General features: G+C 38.4%; 1 protein-coding gene across 1 annotated transcript in view; it reads right to left on the bottom strand.

Annotated features, from left to right (window-relative positions):
* Positions 1–21,317, bottom strand: part of LOC139160393 (monocarboxylate transporter 2-like) — a 41,898-nt gene that overhangs the window by 11,148 nt on the left and 9,433 nt on the right. Inside the window, 3 exon segments of the mRNA XM_070738184.1 lie at positions 109–252; positions 20,763–20,941; positions 20,943–21,017. Of these exon segments, the coding sequence (XP_070594285.1) occupies positions 109–252; positions 20,763–20,941; positions 20,943–20,974 (355 nt within the window). The 5' untranslated portion in view covers positions 20,975–21,017.

Here is a 21,317-nt window from a genome sequence, read left to right as displayed (position 1 = left end):
GCCGCCCCGAGTCTTCGGAGAGGGGCGGCATACAAATCTAATAAATTGAATTGAATTGAATGAAGAGGTATATAAGTGCTATTGCTATCGAAAAGGGAAAAAAATTACCTGTGATGAGTCCAGCACAAATGTATAATTGAAAAATGCTGGTGCAGAATGCTGCTGAAACCATTCCTATGCCACATAGTAGCCCTCCAAATATGACCACTGGCCGGCTACCAAAACGATTCACCAAAACGCTGCTAAGGGGACCTAAAAAAATGAAGGGAGGGGAAAGAGGGAATGAATCATTTTTAATGTGACACACTTTAAACATTGATAGGTTAGACTGATAGGTTCTTAAATTCAGGAATCAGAATAAGGATTAATTAAGGTGTAGGAATAACTCCCAGCTGAGTAGGAGAAGAAAGATGCCTGTACAGAGTCTGTCAAAAATATCATTTTTGGAAACATTTGTTTATATAGCTAGCTAACCCAACCACTAGCCATAGCATTTGAAAAGAGAAAACAACATTTGACATAGGGGCATCTAGAAAGAAATTGAAAGGAACGGAGAGCAAAAGAAAACAGGAAAACAAAGCTTGCTTAGCAGTAAGTATCATTATTGTATGATCCACAGCTACAGTACATGCAGTGACACAGTAAGATTAGAGAGGATTGTCGCATCTGATGATGGATAATATCAAGAGAGGGGAGGAAAGAGAGGGAGAGAAGAGAGAGGGAGAAGAAAAGTGAGGGAGGGAGAGAGGGGAGAGATTCATTCATTCATTCATTCATTCATTCATTCATTCATTCATTCATTCATTCATTCATTTGGACTTCTAGGCTGCCCTTCTCCAGGGGACATGGAGACAGAGAGACAGAGAGAGAGACAGAGAGAAAGAGATGAGTCAAACTTAATTTGAGAAAAAAATGTTTTCCTTAAATGCAGAAAGAGCATAATCACACAATATTTTTCACAGGTTCATGACACTTGGTCTTTCTATTTCAAATACAGTGGTACCTCTACCTAAGAACGCCTCTACTTATGAACTTTTCTAGGTAAGATTTTTTTGCCTCTTATCAACAACCATTTTCCACTTACAAACCTGAGCCTCCGAAACTGTAACCGGAAAAGGCAGGGAGAAGCCTCCGTGGGGCCTCTCTAGGAATCTCCTGGGAGGAAACAGGGCCTCCACCCTCCCTGTGGTTTTCCCAATCGCACACATTATTTGCTTTTACATTGATTTCTATGGGAAAAATTGCTTCTTCTTATAAACTTTTCTACTTAAGAACCTGGTCAGGGAACGAATTAAGTTTGTAAGTAGAGGTAAGAGTTTGTCTTTTCACTTGTGGGCCAGAAAAAGATATATTGTTAAAGACATGAATGCAGTGTTCTTTTTTTTTTCCTCATTAGGGCTCCATACCTGAGCTGCCAAACTCTAGCTGATTATAAATGGTAATAGACCATTTCTTTGCTGACAGCTAGTGATAGTCTGGGTTTTTAAAGGTCAGATCTGATAGCCATAACAGAGTATTGCCCAGAAGTAAGCGCAAAACGTAAGATAACATGGGAACTATCATAATTCACTATAGAAACACAAGTATGTTTTATCACGAAGATAATACAATGTTTACTACTAGATTGCTAGATGCATTAGTCTACCAAAATGAAAACAATAGACATTAAACTCTAACCAATCTTTTATGATATACATTTATATGTAATAGAAATGCCAAAATAGTTGGATAGAGATTGTATTCATAAATAAACTGGAAAAAATGTTAAAAGTGGAGAAAAAGCATATGAAATACAAGACACCCTGTTTACATTTCTTTCAAAGCTCAAATGTGATTTGGAAATATGCAATGATAATGTATAACAGCAAAACCTAACAAATGCTGGGAAGATGATATTTTTAGCATTTAATATTCACTTACCTTTGGTGCACATATTTTTATATAGATAGATCTGAATGTTCTGGCTTCATTGAGCTCACTTTTCCACTAATGCTTTTCTGCTTTCCCAATACAGTACAAGTTTTGCTGATATGCAAAATGGCTTCGGTCAGGATTCGGTCCTGCGCTTCTTAGTTACTATACAAGTCTAACATACTTTTGAAAGAGTACTTAGATTATCTGGATTTTTTCCAACCCAGATTCAGATCTGGGTATGCAATGACAATAACATTGATCATACTTCTGAGTGACCTCTAGCACAGGCAGGACAGGGTTAGATGACCCTACATCACCTTTTAGCAGCTTTTGATACTATTGACCATGATATCTTTATGGATCAGCTCAGAAGGTTAGGAGTGGAAGGCAAGGTATGGTTCACTTCCTTCCTTTAGGGTCAATTCCTGAACAGTAATGATTGGGGAGGAGAGGATTCATCCTCACTTTTAGAGGTTTTTGTGCTTTCTCATGAAATTATGATTTATGGCTAAGTTTATTAGAAAGAAAATAGATAATAGAAAAAAAATTGTAGTTATAGTTATATTTGCTGGAAAGCTAAGGTAATTTTGTAATTATATTTGCTTCAAAGGAAATTGGAAACTATTTTCTACATCTCTTTATTCTTTCTTTGTACACTTCTTGTCTTATTTTCTATTTTCCTTTCTTTCTTTCTTTCTTTCTTTCTTTCTTTCTTTTTTCTTTCAATTAAATAAATAACTAAACCTCCTACCACTTATCCCATCCCATTGGGCTCACCAATGGTGATTACAGAGAATGAGGTACAAGGTCTATTTCACAGACCAAAGCCAGGAAAAGCACCAGGCCCAGACAAGATAACTCCTTCTGGTTTAAAAACTTGTGCTGACCAACTGGCCCCCATCTTCATCTGTATCTTTAATAAATCACTAGAAATGTGCTATGTCCCTTCTTGCTTCAAATGCTCTGCAGTGCGGAAGAAAACCTCCATCTTCCACTGAATGACTTCAGACAGGTTGCAGTCATAAAGACTTTTGAAAGGCTAGTGCTGGCCCACCTGAAAATCATCACAGATCCACTGTTAGACTCTTTGCAATTTGCCTACCAAGCAAATAGTTCAACAGATGATGCTGTTAATATGACTCTGCACTACATCTTACAACATTTTGAATCTCCAAAGACCTAAGCAAGGGTCCTCTTTGTCCAGCTCAGCATTCAATACCATCATTCCAGATAGTTTTCTAACTAAACTAAATCAGTAGTTTAGCAGTACCTGACCACACATGTAAATGGATGATAGGCTTCATAACAGACAAGAAGCAACAGGTAAAGCTAAGCAAAATCACATAAGATACCTGTACAATTATCACAGGAGCCCCTCAGGGCTGTATACTCTCTCCACTTCTCTCTATACACCAATGACTGCATCTCAAAAGATGTTAACATACTGAAGTTTGCAGATGATACAACAACTCGATTGAGATAATGATGAATCTGCATATAGACAGGAAGTTGAACAATTTGTGGTGCAATCAGGACAATCTTGAACTAAATACACTCAAAATCATAGAAATGGTGGTAGATTGGAAGAAATGCTCCTATATTACCACCTCTTACATTACTAGACAACAGAGTATCAACAGTAGAGGCCTTCAAGTTTCTAGGTTCTTTCTCAAGACTTAGAATAGAATAGAATAGAATAGAATTTTATTGGCCAAGTGTGATTAGACACACAAGGAATTTGTCCTGGTGCATACCTTGTGTTCACAATTCCTTGTGCTCACAGAAAATGAAGACCTAACATCAAAAATATCATCAAAAAGCATAACAAGTGCTTTTTGACTCTGTCATCTGCACCTCTATAACTGTCTGGTTTGGTTCTGCAACCGAACAAGACCGACACAGACTTCAGAAGATAATCAGAACTGCAGAAAAAAACAATTACTGCCAACCTGCCTTCCATTGAAGTCCTGTATACTGTGTGAGACAAAAAGAGAGCTGTGAAAATATTTACTGACCCCTCGCATACTGCACATAAATTGTTTCAACTCCTACCCTCAAAATGACACTATAGAGCACTGCACAACAGAACAACTAGATACAAGAACAGTTTTTTCCCCTAACTCAATCATTCTGCTAAACAAATAATTCCCTCACCATTGTCAAACTAGTCACTATGGCTGCATTACTATTACTATTACTATGTCTTCTCATCATTCCCATCACCCATCTCCTCCCTCTTATGACTGTATGACTGTAATTTGTTGTTTATATCCTTATGATTTATATTAATATTGTTTCCTCATTGCTTATTTGTACCCTATGACAATCATTAAGTGTTGTATCTCATGATTTTTGACAAATGTATCTTTTCTTTTATGTAAACTGAGAGCATATGCACCAATGACAAATTCCTTGTGTGTCCAATCATACTTGGCCAATAAAGAATTCTAATTCTAATCTAATCTAACAAAGAATGCTCTTTCTGTGCCATCTCAGGAAGCTCAAACTCCCAAGGAGCTGCTGATTCAGTTCTACAGAGGAATTATTGACTCTCTCATCTGCACTTCAATAACAGTCTGGTTTAGCTCTTCAACTAAACAAGACAGACACAAACTTCAGAGAATAATCAAAACTGCAGAAAAAATAATTACTGCCAACCTTTCGTGCATTGGGGACATATATATTGCACAAGTGAAAAAAAGGGATGTGAAAGGGGTCTACAGATCTCTCAATCCTGGACATAAATAGTTTCAAATTCTACTCTCAAAACAATGCTATAGAGTAGTGCACACCAGAACAACTATATACAAGGACAGTTTCCCCCCCGAATGCCATCACGCTGTTAAACAATTCCCACAACACTGTCAGATTATTTACTAAGACTTTATTACTACTATTCTTCTCATCCTTCCTATTACCCATCTCTTCCCACTTATGGCTATAACCATGTTTCTTGCATTTTTACAATTTATATTGTTTTGTTTCCTAGGACAATTTGATTGCTTATTAGTAACCTATAACTATCACTAAGTGTTATTATTCTTTATTTTTATGGGGTTTTTTCTTTATGTACATTGAGAGCATATGCACCAAAGACAAATTCGTTGTGTGTCCAATCACACTTGTCCAATAAATAATTATATTTTTATTTATTCTTATTCTATTCTGCTCAGTTTCATCTTTTCAAAACCCTTAAGAAAAATATTAAAATTTATATTTTAAAAAATGAAAGAAAGATTCAAAGGACCAGGTTATGGATAAATTTTCTCATCATGGAGAGAATTTATCTATGTGGTTACTAATAGTTTGCCACTAAATTGGCAGATAATAATCAGACCAACAAAAAAATCAGAGTAGCCTACTTTTTATCCAGCCCAAAAACTGGAGGAGTGGACATTCATAAAGCCATGAGAAAGGCCCTTTATGCAGACTTTTTTTCCTAATATATATCTCTACATATATTCTACAAACTGAAAGGATGTACTGTATTTCAAATATATTATGATGATTTGGGGCTAAACTGGATAGAATATACCGTACAATTCTTTAATTTTAATTGCTCTTTTAAGATTTTCTGGGAGGGGGAAAGAACTACTCTTATAGTTCTATCAATGAAGGGCTACAATTTTTTTTTACTACCACACTGTGGGCGTGGCTTGTTTTGTGGGTGTGGCTTGCTGGCCATGTGACCAGGTGGTAGTGGCCTGATGATCATGTGACCGGGGGTGGCTTAAAGGTCATGTGACTGACTTAAAGGTGGCCAACTTGACATCACTCACGTCAAGGGTTTGGGTTACGGTGCCTGGCCTCTCCTCGCCTCAAAGAGATACAATTTCCATATCTATTTACTGAACATCCAAAATATACTATTTAATTCTATGTATATATGCCATATGTGTACATACATATTATACACAGGCACACAAAAATATACATTATAAACTATATAAAATGTATGTACACACATACACACACACACACACACGGACAGCTCTTCTAAACTTATACACATTCAACCTTATTTAATGCGATAGGAAAAACATACCCAGAGCCCAGAAGGGAAAAAAAAGAAAAAAATTCAAAATTTTTCTAGCTGTCCTGTGTACCTGACCAAATTTTTTTACCGATCCTACGTACCTGACCGTACCTGTAGGAGCCCATCACTGAGTTCTATGTAAAAGAATTGATACTCTCAGACTATATTTTGGATTGTCCTTCATTGTATAGTCTCTGCTACGTTTCCCCTTACTTTTTACGAAAGGCTTTAAAAGGTGTTTAAATGTGTGCTTCTTAATTAAGAAAGCAAGGTGAGAATGAAAGCAGGAGAAACAGCTGGCAAGGATCTTCTGGTATACTCATAAAGCTGCTCTTTACTTGTCTTGACCTTGCTGAGAAAGTGATGGTTGTGTTGATAGATTCCCATGAAACTTTTCAGAGCTCAGGAAGTGGCCTCAGAGGTCTAGTCAACAGCTGCTGAAAGTTTTATCAATATGGCCTGCAGCTTTTAAAAAATGGAAGGAAGGGAAACCACCGGAGAACAATCATTACTAGTTGCTACGTGGAGTCAAACAAACAAATGCCTGGCTCCTCATAATAGGAAGCTTAAAAGATTCTGTATTGACCCTTCTATCAATTAAAGACAGCTGCCTGCCTGATTTGATGAACCAAATACAGGATTTTAAGAACAAATATCTCAGTGATCCAATTAGACCAATTATTTTCTTTTAGTCTCCAACTCAAGTGGGAAAAAACAATTATGTATGCAACTTTGGCAATCTTTCAGATGCTGTCCATTATTTTTTACATATTTTATGCATCATCTCTCTGCAGACAAAAGAGCTGGGGGGGAAACCACAGAAAATAAAAAGAGGCATCTGATTTTTATTCTGCAATTAAATTATGAACTAGAAATTACCAAGATGAGACACAATCTAGGGGATAGACTTCGTAATTTTCATATGAAGTCCATGTATACAATAGGGACTCAAATTCATACCAACCATATTTTAGACTAAGATGCATTGCATGAACCCAGCCCATGTGATTTGGGGTTGAATAAACCAAAGTTAATAACGGTGTTACAAAAACTAAATTTGTTTGTTTGTTTGTTTGTTTACTTACTTACTTACTTACTTACTTACTTACTTACTTACTTACTTACTTACTTACTTACTTACTTACTTACTTACTTACTTACTTATTAGATTTGTATGCCGCCCCTCTCTGCAGACTCAGGGCGGCTAACAGCAATAGTAAACACAATGTAAAATACAAATCTAATATTTAAAAACTAAAAAACCCATAATTAAAAAACATACACACAACATACACACAACACACGAGTCTTCGGAGAGGGGCGGCATACAAATCTAAGTAATAAATAAATAAATAAACATACCATACACAAATTATATAGGCCTAAGGAAGATGTCTCAATTCCCCCATGCCTGATGGCAGAGGTGGGTCTTAAGAAGTTTACGAAATGCAAGGAGGATGGGGGCAATCCTAATCTCCAGGGGGAGCTGGTTCCAGAGGGTCGGGGCCGTCACAGAGAAGGCTTTTCCCTTGGGTCTCGCCAGCCGATATTGTTTAGTCGACAGGACCCGGAGAAGGCCAACTCTGTGGGACCTAATGGGTCACTGGGATTCGGGCGGCATTGCTGGGAGAAGTAGATGAATAGAACCAAAGTTTGACCATAGAGAATAAAGAGTATGTATAAGAAGGTGAAGAAATAAGGATGTCAATTTTGACATTAGACAAGAACCAGAGATAAAAATGTTATCTGCCATGTAGTTTGCAAGGCACATTTGACCTAGTAACCTAAATGTTCAACCAAAGGACAGCTTTCGTGATGATGAACTACAGTTGACAAAGAATGTAAACGGAGATGGAACACATCAAAAACTCCTAATGCATGCGCACCACTATACAGGACAGTCTTGTCTTTCCCAGTCCCTGTATATCACTTAATCAGAGTACAGTCAAGTGAATACAAATGGGTGAGTAATGCTTACACAATTGTAAGCTTTTGTAGGTTCATAAAAAGCAGGAATAGGGGATGCTATGGCTTCTATACACAGCCCTGGACTCTAGAATATCTTTGCAACTTATTGGAAAACACCCAGAACTTTGGGAGATAGTCCATATCTCCATTCCCATTGTTCCTGCATAAGAACATAAGCAGCATCTTGTTGGATGGTCCAGCAGCCTGTTCTCATAGTGGCCAAGGATGTCCACTAGTTTTCTAGTCAGTCTGCATCATAGCCATAGATCTCCAATTCAAAATCTCTTTTGAAACCAGCCAAACTGGTAGCCAGCATCATATCTAATGATGGTGAATTCCAAAAAATGTAAACGTATCTACATGTGTGTATATGCCTGTATACCACAGTCATGTCTCTTCTAATTCACTTTCTTTCTAAGCATATTGCAAGAAGAGAGTGTCCCCACAACCTTGAAAGAATTGAATACATCCATGTGGATGGCAGCCAATTGCTGCCTAGAACTTTTTGGGTATGTGTGAGACGGTCTACTGATAGGAATCCAGTTGAACTTCATCCACTAAACTTTTATACCTGTGTCCTATGACATCATAGAAGCCAAAGGAAATAATGCTTTGGGGAAGGGGAATCAACATAGACTCCAAAATCAGATATGTTCTACCTTGAAAAACATTTTGAAATGATGGTCTTCTGCCTCATGTATCCAAGAGGATGGTTAGGTCCCACAGAGTTGGCCTTCTCCAGGTCCTGTTGGCCAGATAATGTCATCTGACGGGACCTAGAGGAAGAGCCTTCTCTGTGGCGGCCCCAGGCCTTTGGAATGAAGTCCCTCTGGAGATATGTACTGCCCCCTCCCTCCTGGCCTATCGCAAAGTTTTGAAGACTCATCTCTGCTGGGCATGGGGGCCCTGAGCACTGAGATTAACTCTGACCGATAATATGAGTGACTGGATTAGATGAATGTGGATGCTTGTGTTAGGATAAATGGGTTTTTAGGAATTTTTTAGTTTTTGTAGTATTTTTAATATTAGGTTTCTATCCATTGTACTGTATTTATTGTGTTGTATGGCGCCCTGAGTCGGTTGAGAAGGGGGCATAGAAGTCAAATAGACAGACAGACAGACAGACAAATTGTGGCTCTACAACCAAACAAAATTAAGAAAAATTCTTATATTTTTACGGTGTGTTACTTCAACATGGCATGAGTCCCAGGTCAGGTCCCACAGAGTCGGCCTTCTCCAGGTCCTGTCAACTAGACAATGTGCTTGGCGGAACCTAGGGGAAGAGCCTCCTCTGTGGGGGGGCCGGGCCTCTGGAATCAGCTCCCCCCCAGAGATTCGTACTGCCCCCACCCTCCTTGCATTCCACAAGAATTTGAAGACTTACTTGTGCTATGGATGCGTACTTGTCCTATGGATGAATGTATGTTGAATGGAAAGTATGTTGGTGGATTGGAATGACTGTTTTTAAATTAAATTGGGGTTTTAGACTAGCTGTTTTAGTTATTATTGGATTTTAGAATTGTATCATTTTTACATATTGTAAGCCGCCCTACGTCCTCGAAGAGGGGCGGGACACAAATCCAATAAAATAAACAAATTGTTTAAAGATTGCCTATCAGGGAAATGATGCCACCAGAACATTAAAGCTAAGCTTCTTTTAAGACAGGCTATCTTAACAGTATTCTAGAAGTCTGCTTATGTTTTAGCTTTCCTTCCTCTTATCCTGCATTGAGGGAGGGAGGAGCCAACCTGAGCCTCTTCCTGACACTATCTCCTTTCCCAGGGCTGAAGGAATGTTTCTGTCCTTTTTGTTTCTGTAACAACTTCTGAATCTTCCCATCAAGGTTATCTCTATGCCTCTCTGCAGTTAATGTCAATAAAGATGGCAACACTCGCTTTTCCCAAACATGAATATGCTTATTATCAGAATAAGCTTCAAGCTGTAGGTGAGAGATCATAGTAGAATGTTACTAGTACAAAGCATTTCTCTCTTCTTGAATTCTCAGGTATCGCTTGGCCAGAATACAGCAAACTAAGCAAGTAGAAGCATGCATTTCAAATGACAGATTGGCAAGGTAGTCCAGGTATACAGAAAGAAGTATGTTATTTACATTGAACGTGTACAGCGTGAGAAAGCTACATGTACATGTGGGCATTCACCCTAGTAAGGTGGTGGTCACAAGATTAAAGCTGGACAAGGATCGCAAAAAGATCTTGGAACGCAAAGCAAAGTCTCGCCAGGTTGGAAAAGAGAAAGGAAATTTCTTGGGAGCATGATACCATGGCCTTTCGAGACTGAATGATGCCAATGCAATTGCTTAAGCAATTGAAATTAATAAAACACTTGAAGATTCTCTGTGTTCTGGGTTCCCTTGAGTATTCTCATACTGCATAAACTCCTGAAGTTCAAATCTGCAACAAATCTGTAAATGCGATATGCACATATAGCCCAATGCTCTTAGAATAATATTTGGTTTGTCCACCAAGGGAGCCCTACTTTAGATAAATGAATGAAGCTCAAGATAGTATTGTATGTACAATTTATGCATGGTATGTTTGTGTGTGTGTTTGTTAGTAAATGGGGTTCTTTTTAAATCTTTTTAAATATTTTAAATTTATTTGGATTTGTCATGAATTGCTATATCTTGCTGTGAGCCGCCCCGAGTCTGCGGAGAGGGGCGGCATACAAATCTAAATAATAAATAAATAAATAAAATAGTTTAAGGCAGCATCATATGCTCATTTTATCTGGGTTCATACATCATGATAAGCCATCACTTGTTTAGTAATATAATGAATATGCCACAAATGATTGAATTAACACATCATGCTAAGCCACAGATGATTAATTTAAGAACAATTTTCGATTTGGGGCTCTAGGTATTTCATATGTAGGTTTTTAATGTCACGAATTCATCGTTTTAAAAATTCATTTTTTGAAAATGTTTATTATTAGCTGCCCAGATTTTGTGGATGCTGACTGCATACAAATCTTTTAAATCAATGCCACTACACTGAAAATATGCATTTTATTTTCATATTATTTATTGAGCCAATGGATGGACGGATGTGACAATGGATCACCGTGACAATGGATCACAGAACTATAAGATGAGCCAAGAACCCATTCCTATGACAATAGAGACAATTTCCTAATGCACAAAACAATGATTTGGTGTTTCTCAAATGTCATTTACAATATTGCCCTAAACAGGACTTCTCTTCCATGCCATTATAGTACAGGAATAGGACTGACTTTGAGAGTTTAGAATTTGCTAGAGCAGGAATGGTAGCTATTTTAGACACCAACTAACACTTAGCACCAAGTCTGAGAGATACAAAACAAAGGAGAGTTTGTTAGGTCATAGGAACAGCAGGGGGGGGAAAGCTAGATTTTCAGATATCATTGAAAACTCCTACTGATAGTGAGCAATTAGTTGCTTAAAATGGCTTTCTTATCTAGCTTATTTAATTTTGCTGTGTTGATCTCTGGATTAATTTTTCAAACTTGTACAGAGGCTTAAAAGTTGGGTTACAATTCCATCTGATCTTCAAGGATTGGAGGACTCATTTCACCATATCATTTGAACTGTATATTCCAAAGAAGTTGTTTTAATAGAACTGTTCTTGATTTGGCATAGGGAATACAAGAAGGACCTGTACTGCTTTAGAAACAACACATATAGCTGGTTTCACATCATTAATCTTGATTGATTTGGCATTGTAGCTTACTTAAGTCTTTTGTTATTAATATACCGAGGTCTTTAACTGAGTGGGGGTTATCTGTGATAATTTGATTGTTCAGTTCGTATTTGGAGTTCAGATTCTTTTTCCCAATGTGTAGGATGGAGAATTTGCTGGTTGAGATTTGGATTCTTGATTGCAAGAAAAACTGTTACAAAATTAGGCATCCTTTGCTAACCCATTTTAAGTATTACCTAAACACGTACCCGAGTCTACGGAGTGGGGCAACATACAAATCTAATAATCTAATAAATAATAAACAATTATGCAAACAACATCATTCTGGTATATCTTATAGACAAAGGTGAATGAGAACAAAGTTCCTACAAAGATATTTGATCTGTGAATAACTACAGTGCAGCTGGAATGCCTTCGCAGTGTTTGCAAAAACCACTGATTTAGAAAAAAAATCTCTGGTCAGCAGCTTCTAAGCCTCAGTGTAATGTTTTCCTTAGCTGATTCCACTTCCGGAAATATTAGGAGATTCTGAGCAACCTGAATAAGTCTCCGAGTAGAGGCTGTGTAAATTCCATCTTAGTTTTCCCCAAGGTGGGTGTCCACCAAACGTGAACTTCAATTCCCAAAATTGAACCTCAGCAATGATCATGATTGCTGGGAATTGTCACCCATATCTAAGAACCTTGTCCTATCAGATACAAAGGCAGAATCTCAATCCATGAATTCAACATACACATGCTACTCTAAAGGTCTTGAGAATAAAATGGTTACCAAATCTTAATAGAAGACTAATGGTTAATTGCTGCTGAGCTCTATACTGGAACCTCAAATTAGGCCAGTCCTTCTCAACTATTTTCTGTTACGCCGCCCCCTCCCCCCCAGAAGAAGCAAACATTTCATGCCGCCCCAACTCTCAACTGTGATTGTAAACAGTCCCCAAATTGCACCCCACTGTGAGACACACGTCCTACCTGATACTTGTACCGGTACTTCCACTGCGTTCCTTGGCGTTGTGTCCAGAGCAGCCCATTCTAAAAGAAAATGTCTTGCGAGTTCAAGAAGTTTGATTGAAAACGCAAGATGTTTTCTTTTAGAATGCTGAGGAATGCGACAGAGGTACCGATAAAATTGTCAGGTAGGATGCATGTCCTATTCTTTACAGCAAAAAAAAAAAAAAAAGCTCATTTCCTAGGGTCACACACCTCCTCTGGCATCACTTGGGGGGGCACCCCATTATTTGAGAAGCACTGGATTAGGCTAACAGTCTTCATGCCACCAAATGAGAAGGAAGGACTCACTGGAGAAGAGCCTAGTGCTGGGGCAAAAGAAGTCGGGAACGACAGAGAAGGAGGTGGCTGGCTGGAGTCAATGAAGCAGGCGGTGTGAGCTTAAATGGACTCTAGAGCAGTGTTTCCCAACCTTGGCAACTTGAAGATATCTGGACTTCAACTCCCAGAATTCCCCAGCCAGCATTCGCTTGCTGTGGAATTCTGGGAGTTGAAGTCCAGATATCTTCAAGTTGCCAAGGTTGGGAAACACTGCTCTCTAGAGGATGGTAGAGAACAAGAAGGCGTGGAGGAACATTGTCTATGGGGTCACAATGAGTCAGACACAACTTTGCGACTAACAACAACAATGGCTCCCTGGCTGTTTGACTTGGAAAGGCTTTGCTTCCTTGTCCAAATATTTATTATGTTATCTCTACCTATGTCAACCTTCTTGGATAAACCAGGCAGGAAAGATGACTATATGAGCCATATCTATTTTGATTTGATTTTGATTTTATTTTATTGGATTTGTATGCCGCCTCTCTCCGCAGACTCGGGGCGGCTAACAACAGTAGTAAAACAGCACATGACAATCCAATATTAAAACAGTTAAAAACCCTTATTGTAAAACCAAACATACATAGAGACATACCATGCATAAAATTGTAAAGGCCTAGGGGGAAAGAGTATCTCAGTTCCCCCATGCCTGGCGGCAGAGGTGGGTTTTACGAAGCTTATGAAAGGCAAGGAGAGTGGGAGCAATTCTAATCTCTGAGGGGAGTTGGTTCCAGAGGGCCGGGGCCTCCACAGAGAAGGCTCTTCCCCTGGGTCCCACCAAGCGACATTGTTTAGTTGACGGGACCCGGAGAAGACCCACTCTGTGGGACCTAACTGGTCACTGGGATTCGTGCAGCAGAAGGCAGTCCCTGAGATTTTGTTGTAAGGCTACATTAACAGAATCTTGCAAGTATGAAAGTTCAAACTTTCTACCCATCAAATTTAATTGCTGGACCCATTAGGGCAGATTTTCCTAAGTTTTGTTTTTTGACTGTTAAACCAACTGCAATTAAAACCTCCTGCCTCTTTTGTCTGATTGTTTCCTAGGCAGCATCTCCTCTCTCCTTTCCTCAAAGTTATCTATGCATTCCATTGCATCCCCTCTCGAATCATGCTTTCAACTTCACTCAAGGTTCTGCTTAAATTATTGACTCGGATTCATGCATTACACTAAGTTGTAATGTGGGAGTTTAAATTATTTTCATCATAAATATTCTATCTTAGATAAAAGATTCGCATGGCTCCTTCCAGTTCCTGAACATGTTTACAGTCTTCCGATTAAACTAATGCATTATTTAATTTACATGATGTTTATATTTTGTAAACTATTTATTCACATTCTACTAAAATTATTGGAGTATTAGCAGCTTTACTGCACTCTCATCTGAGTCCATACAACCCAATTTCTGTATTTGGGTATAACTGAATTTGTCTTTTGCCGGATCAGACTAAACATGTTACCAGCATTTGTATTTGATTTCTATCAAAAGGTTGATGCATTCTGTCTAAGTAATTACTAAAGAGTTTATGCAAGACTTGGTTTTAAGATATATTTCTTCCTCTGTCCAGTTCCAATTGGTAATAAGATTCTCATATGAAACTTCTTTGTGGACAGGTCTCTACATAGGTAGACTTTTGCAATCATTTCTGTGACCAGAATGGTACACTTTCCAGTCTTTGGAAATTCCAATAGAAGAGAATATATGTATCTCAGGGTTGAACTGTGGAGTTCACATTGCCCTCTGAGATTGCTTGTTTCCTTGTAGATATTTCATTCCCTAACATAGTCAGGGAATGAACCATCTGAAAGCAAACAATCCATGGACAGACAAATATTTCTTAAAAAGAAATATTTCAAATATATTGCAGAGTCTTACGGGAAACATATTATGTAATCTTGTGATCCATGTTTTGGCTGCTTTAGTACAAAGTTGGAGCCCTACAGAACAGGGGTGTCAACTGACTGGCTTTTCCCCAAAGGAAATTATTTCAACTTTCAGAGAAGGGGTGGAGGGGAAGGGAAGAGAGGAGGGAGGGGAAGGGAGGGGAGGGAGGGAGAATGAAATAATCATTTTCTGTCTTTTTTCCTTCTTCTATAAGGATACTTGGCTACATTTCAGTATAACTTCTGCAAACAGTTCTTTTTCCTGCATAAAAATATATGAACATAAATTCTGTATTTTTTGGAGTATAAGATGCACCATTTTCCTCCCCAAGAGGCTGAAAATTTGGGTGTGTCTTATACTCTGAATGTAGCTCCCCCCCCAGCTTTATTTTTTAGCCCTAACTAAGTGCTTCCCAGATCTTACTTTGCAGGCTTTTTCATTTTTATTCTCACCAAAGAATGTTTTTCCAGCCCTAAATCTTTTTTTCATTGCTCTACTAGCTCCAAATAAGTTTCTTTCCAATCCTAACAAGGTGCTAATGATGTTCCCCGCTCTTACCGGCTTGCAAGCTCTTTCAATGTTATCTCTCCAAATATGGGTTTTTTAAAGCCCTAACCAGGGGATAAAATAATGTGCTGAAGCTGACCAGACTAAGAATGCTAGCTAGATGAATACCTAGTAGGCAGATTTTTTCCCCTCCTATTTTCCTCCCCGATGCACTCTGGTGCATCTTATACTCTGAAAAATAAGGTAAACATATATAGCAGGCAGATAGTGTTGCAATATATGGGTGGCTGCTTCTCTTTACACAATAGTATCAATCACCCCTTCACAAAGGCAGCGTTATAGCTCTTTGCTTTAGATTCCGTGCAAAATTTTAAGCTCCAGAGAACTTGCATATCACCAAAGCACCATGCCATTTATCTTCAACTTAAAGTCACTTAATCGTTATTAATAAGTTAGTATAATGTTTATATGAATAGGTAGAGTAGAAATAACACACATGGTGATGTCAGTGACAAGTTAATGAGCTACTGTCATCTCTTCATCACACACACGGAATAGCTAATTACAGTGGATGGATAATTTTTTCCTCCAAAAATGTAGAAGCGGATGTTTCATTAAGAACTTGCTCAAGAACAAAAAATTGGTTTTAAGATGCTAATTTCTCGGTTTATCTGCTGTGAGTTGCAACTACAAAATCAGGCTTTATTTTTATGTCTCAGTTAGACCAGGCTTTCTGTTATCTGCCACTGTAATTTATAATAAACGTTGGGTAATAAAAGTATACAGATTTGAGTGTATCGAAAATATTCAAGGTTAGTTGCCTACTAAACTTCATAAGTGTAGTGCAATGACCTACAGGCCAGAGATTCACTAGTTGAGAAACTGCTGGCTGAAGAAAAGGTTCGTTAATATCACAGGGATAAAAAGAGCTTCAGGATTATATATTCCAGAGTTTAATCCAATACTTTCAAAGAATAAACAATGAAGGCCAGTAATTAGGAGATCTGTACAGTATCTCAGATTAACGATGTTTCAAATACTTTGGTACATATGTAGGCATATTGAAGACATATACTGCATGTTAATTTTGTAAGATTTTTTTTGTAATTCTTTTGTAAGAATTAATTTTTCATTAATTAATTAAATTTGCCTGCCACCCATCTTCTCATGAGGTGATTCTGGATGGCTTACAAAATTAATTAATACAGTATCACCCTTTATTCTTTTATATGCTTTATACATGCAACAGCCTTATTATACACGAAACTATATTGAACCAAGTTGCTGTATTCAGCATAAATTTCTGAAGAGCACTCACATGACAATATATTTCATCAAACATTAACCCTGCAATTCTGTCTAAATTGGTGCAATCCTATCTGAATTAGTGTCTGATCGGTCTAAAATAAATGGTATTCTTTCCTTCCACAGTATTATAATCTATATATCAAGAAGCCTTCCCTGGATCCAGCCGTACTTAATAACTATCGCCCAGTCTCCAACCTTCCCTTTATGTGGAAGGTTGTTGAGAAGGTGGTGGCGCTCCAGCTCCAACGGTCCTTGGAAGAAGCCGATTATCTAGGTCCCCAGCAGTCGGATTTCAGGCCCGGTTACAGCACGGAAACTGCTTTGGTCGCATTGATGGATGATCTCTGGCGGGCCCGGGACAGGGGTTTATCCTCTGTCCTGGTGCTTCTTGACCTCAGCGGCTTTCGATACCATCGACCATGGTATCCTTCTGCACCGGCTGGAGGGGTTGGGAGTGGGAGGCACTGTTCTCCAGTGGTTCTGCTCCTACCTCTCCGGTCGGTCGCAGTCGGTGTTAGCGGGGGGTCAGAGGTCGACTCCGAGGTCTCTCCCTTGTGGGGTGCCTCAGGGGTCGGTCCTCTCCCCCCTGCTATTTAATATCTACATGAAACCGCTGGGTGAGATCATCCAAGGGCATGGGGTGAGGTATCATCAGTACGCTGATGATACCCAGCTTTACATCTCCACCCCATGTCCAGTCAACGAAGCAGTGGAAGTGATGTGCCGGTGTCTGGAGGCTGTTGGGGCCTGGATGGGTGTCAACAGACTCAAGCTCAACCCGGATAAGACGGAGTGGCTGTGGATTTTGCCTCCCGAGGACAATCCCATCTGTCCATCCATTACCCTGGGGGGGAATCATTGACCCCCTCGGAGAGGGTCCACAACTTGGGCGTCCTCCTCGATCCACAGCTCACATTAGAGAACCATCTTTCAGCTGTGGCGAGGGGGGCGTTTCCCCAGGTTCGCCTGGTGCACCAGTTGCGGCCCTATCTGGACCGGGATTGCTCACAGTCACTCATGCCCTCATCACTTCGAGGTTCGACTACTGTAATGCTCTCTACATGGGGCTACCTTTGAAAAGTGTTCGGAAACTTCAGATCATGCAGAATGCAGCTGTGAGAGCGGTCATGGGCTTAACTAGGTATGCCCATGTTTCACCATCACTCCGCAGTCTGCATTGGCTGCCGATCAATTTCTGGTCACAATTCAAAGTGTTGGTTATGACCTTTAAAGCCCTTCATGGCACTGGACCAGAATATCTCCGAGACCGCCTTCTGCCGCACGAATCCCAGCGACCGATTAGGTCTCACAGAGTGCGCCTTCTCCGGGTCCCGTCAATTAAACAATGTCGGTTGGTGGGCCCCAGGGGAAGAGCCTTCTCTGTGGCGGCCCTGACTCTCTGGAACCAACTCCCCTCGGAGATTAGAACTGCCCCTACTCTCCCTGCCTTCCGTAAACTCCTTAAAACCCACCTTTGCCGTCAGGCATGGGGGAACTAAAACACCTCCCCCGGGCATGTACAATTTATGCATGGTATGTTTGTATGTGTGTGTGTGTTAGTATATTGGGGTTCTTTTTAAATTTTTAAATATTTAAATTTATTTGGATTTGTTACGATTTGTTGTGTCTTGTTGTGAGCCGCCCCGAGTCTGCAGAGAGGGGCGGCATACAAATCTAAATAATAAATAAATAAATAAATAAATAAATAAATAAATAAATATGTGATTTTTTTTGTCGAGTCGCCCTGGTATACCCAAATATGGAAGGAGAATACAGCTTCCTTTTTGCCTCTCAGTCCCACCAGAGGCCATATTCCAAGGCAGATAAACTTTTTTATAGCCAACAACTATAATCTATAACATATTTTTGCTGATAAAGAAAAGGAAGAGACTAGTATAGATCTAGTTTGATCTTATTTGCTCTTGTCAGCCATCCATACCCTTACTGGGATTTGATCTATAGACGTATAGATATATAGAGTAGAATAGAATAGAATTTTATTGGCCAAGTGTGATTGGACACACAAGGAATTTGTCTTGGTGCATATGCTTTCAGCATACATAATAGAAAAAGATACATTTGTCAAGAATCATGTGGTACAACACAATGATTAAGTGGTCAAATAAGCAATGAAGAAACAATTAATAAAAATCTTAGGATACAAGCAACAAGTGATATAGTCCTAAGCGGGAGGAAAAAGATGATAGGAATGATGAGAAAAACTAGTAGAAATAGAAGTGCAGATTTAGTAAGTCTGACAGTTTTGAGGGAATTATTTGTTTAGTAGAGTGATGGCTTTCGGGGGGAAACTGTTCTTGTGTCTAGTTGTCTTGACGTGCAGTGCCCTGTAGCGACGTTTTGAGGGTAGGAGTTGAAATAGTTTGTGTCCAGGATGCGAGGGGTCAGATCTATAGATCTAGATGTATTTATTTATTAGATTTGTATGCCGCCCCTCTCCGAAGACTCGGAGCGGCATCTAGATCTAGATATGTATCTTGTATCTTGTTGCTTCATGATACCAGATATTTTTTTCAATGTTCAAACGATTAACAGAAATACAGAGTATTAATTATTTAAAAGTAAAAAAGCATGGAAAAAAATTAAGTATTCAGAGCAGTTTTGAAAGATACAAGTTTTAGAAAAGGACCATTATATGATGCTTATTTATAATTACTTAAATATATTTCAGTATTATTGTTGGTTATATAACAATTACCTGTAGCAAGATAATACTACTATAAATTCATATGTTTCTATGAGACACTATTTTGCATTTTTTATTTCCATTACCCCCTTTCATAATGGTTATGTACCCCATGTGCAGATGAAGAAAGAAACGAATACAAGCCCATCTAATATAAAGTATTATACATTTTCATGAACATATAGTGAATGCCATGATTCATTACTTAAAAGTTGAGAATTCTGCCTGCACAACTGAAAAATCAATGTAAAAACACAAAGTGATCCTTTATAAAAGGAGTTCAATACTCTAAAATTTTAAGGACTCTTCAAATATGTCTACAACCAGATAGCACTTGACCTGTTTACAAAATGAAACCCCTCCAGCAATATCAGAGAAATAGCATCCTTCTCTTGCAATCACACTGAGTTACCCATCTTATATTGCTTCACAGCAGTATATCAATGGTTTATATTGCTTTATAACTCAGGTTATAAATTGTTTAGGATGTATAAAAGCACTTCAAATTTATTATGTAATGTGAACAAGAAAAAACATTTCATCATGTTTGTAAGATGTGCAAAAAAGCTTGAAAACTCTAATTCAGAGGATTTTAAAGATTAATATACAATTGAGAGCAGAAGTTATTCTTTAGGGAACAATGCATAAACAGTTGGAAAAAGTTATGGAACTTTATTCCCATACATAATAACTGCAGTGAGATTTTTGCATGCACAAAGATGGGAAGATTCAGCACTACCCACAAGGAAGGAATGGTTGGTAAATGGTTGGTACTTTCTGATTGATTGAATTCTTTGATAAGAGAAAAGACAGTATTTATGTTAATAGTGATTGCAAATCCCAAATCTCACTTTTTGAATGAAACAAAAAATACTTTATTTCTAATTTATGATTTGATAATTAAGTAAATTATTGATAAAGAGAAGAGCCATGTTGTGACAACCACAGAGTAAGAGATATAGCTAGAATTGTACTTATAACTGTTGTAGAATAAATTGGAAATTATTTCTTTGTATCTGTTTTCTTTTCTGATTTTCTTTTATTTTTTTTCCATTCTTACACATTTAGGTTTTTTCCACTTTTTTTTCTTTTTCTTACTTTGTATGAGTTTATATTCATTTTAATATTTCTTGTTGGGAAAAACATTTAATAAAATAAAAATAAAACTTCGTTTCCCAGCATTACTACTGCAGCAAAGCAAACACGAAACATCTTGCACCCAACCTGGTTACATAAGATCAGATTTGAAGAATTCAGAAATAGAGTTGAATAATAAAACCAGTACCATGGACTACTATGTGTAAACATAATGTACCTGCCAATTTCAATAGTGTCCGCAGTTTAATTTGGGGACATTTAACTCCTACAAGTCAATGCCAAGTTAACAGATTACAGTAGTCTCTTCTACTTACCTCCACCATATGTAGCTGCCAACATAATTGAAGAAACCCATGCAATCTCACTGTACGATGTACCAAAGAAATCCTGGATTTCTTTGTAGAAGATTGCTATTCCTTTCGGGAAAGCATATGAAAATCCAATGGAAATGAATGCTCCAAAGACCACTGCCCATCCCCATTGACCATCTGGTATAGGCTAAACCCGTGTCTGTTGGAGGTGGCATGGCAAGACTAAATTAAGTTCCTGTAAGCACTTTTCTGGAAGCCCTGAAAAACAAAGTGCACACCCATAATAAGATAATGACACATCCTCATAATTAGCTCATTACTTTGGCATAATTTTTTCTTCTCTCTCTCTATGCATTGTATCTCTGAATTGCGGCAGCTCCTCCAATGCACAAAAGAATTGCTAGAGATACTTAGAAATCTTATTTTCAAGAAAACATTTACTCAGCAGCATGCATCTGATTAGAGGTATTGATGGATTGTTTCTGCCCTTCAGCTACCTTCCTGTAACTTTTAGGATTCTCAAAATCGTTACAAAAATAATCTCCAAGAACATGAATG

The sequence above is a fragment of the Erythrolamprus reginae genome, chromosome 2 (assembly GCF_031021105.1).
Source record: "Erythrolamprus reginae isolate rEryReg1 chromosome 2, rEryReg1.hap1, whole genome shotgun sequence".
NCBI classification, from domain to species: domain Eukaryota; kingdom Metazoa; phylum Chordata; class Lepidosauria; order Squamata; family Dipsadidae; genus Erythrolamprus; species Erythrolamprus reginae.
The sequence above is the reverse complement of the archived record's forward strand: the minus strand, read 5'-3'. Positions and strand labels throughout refer to the sequence as shown.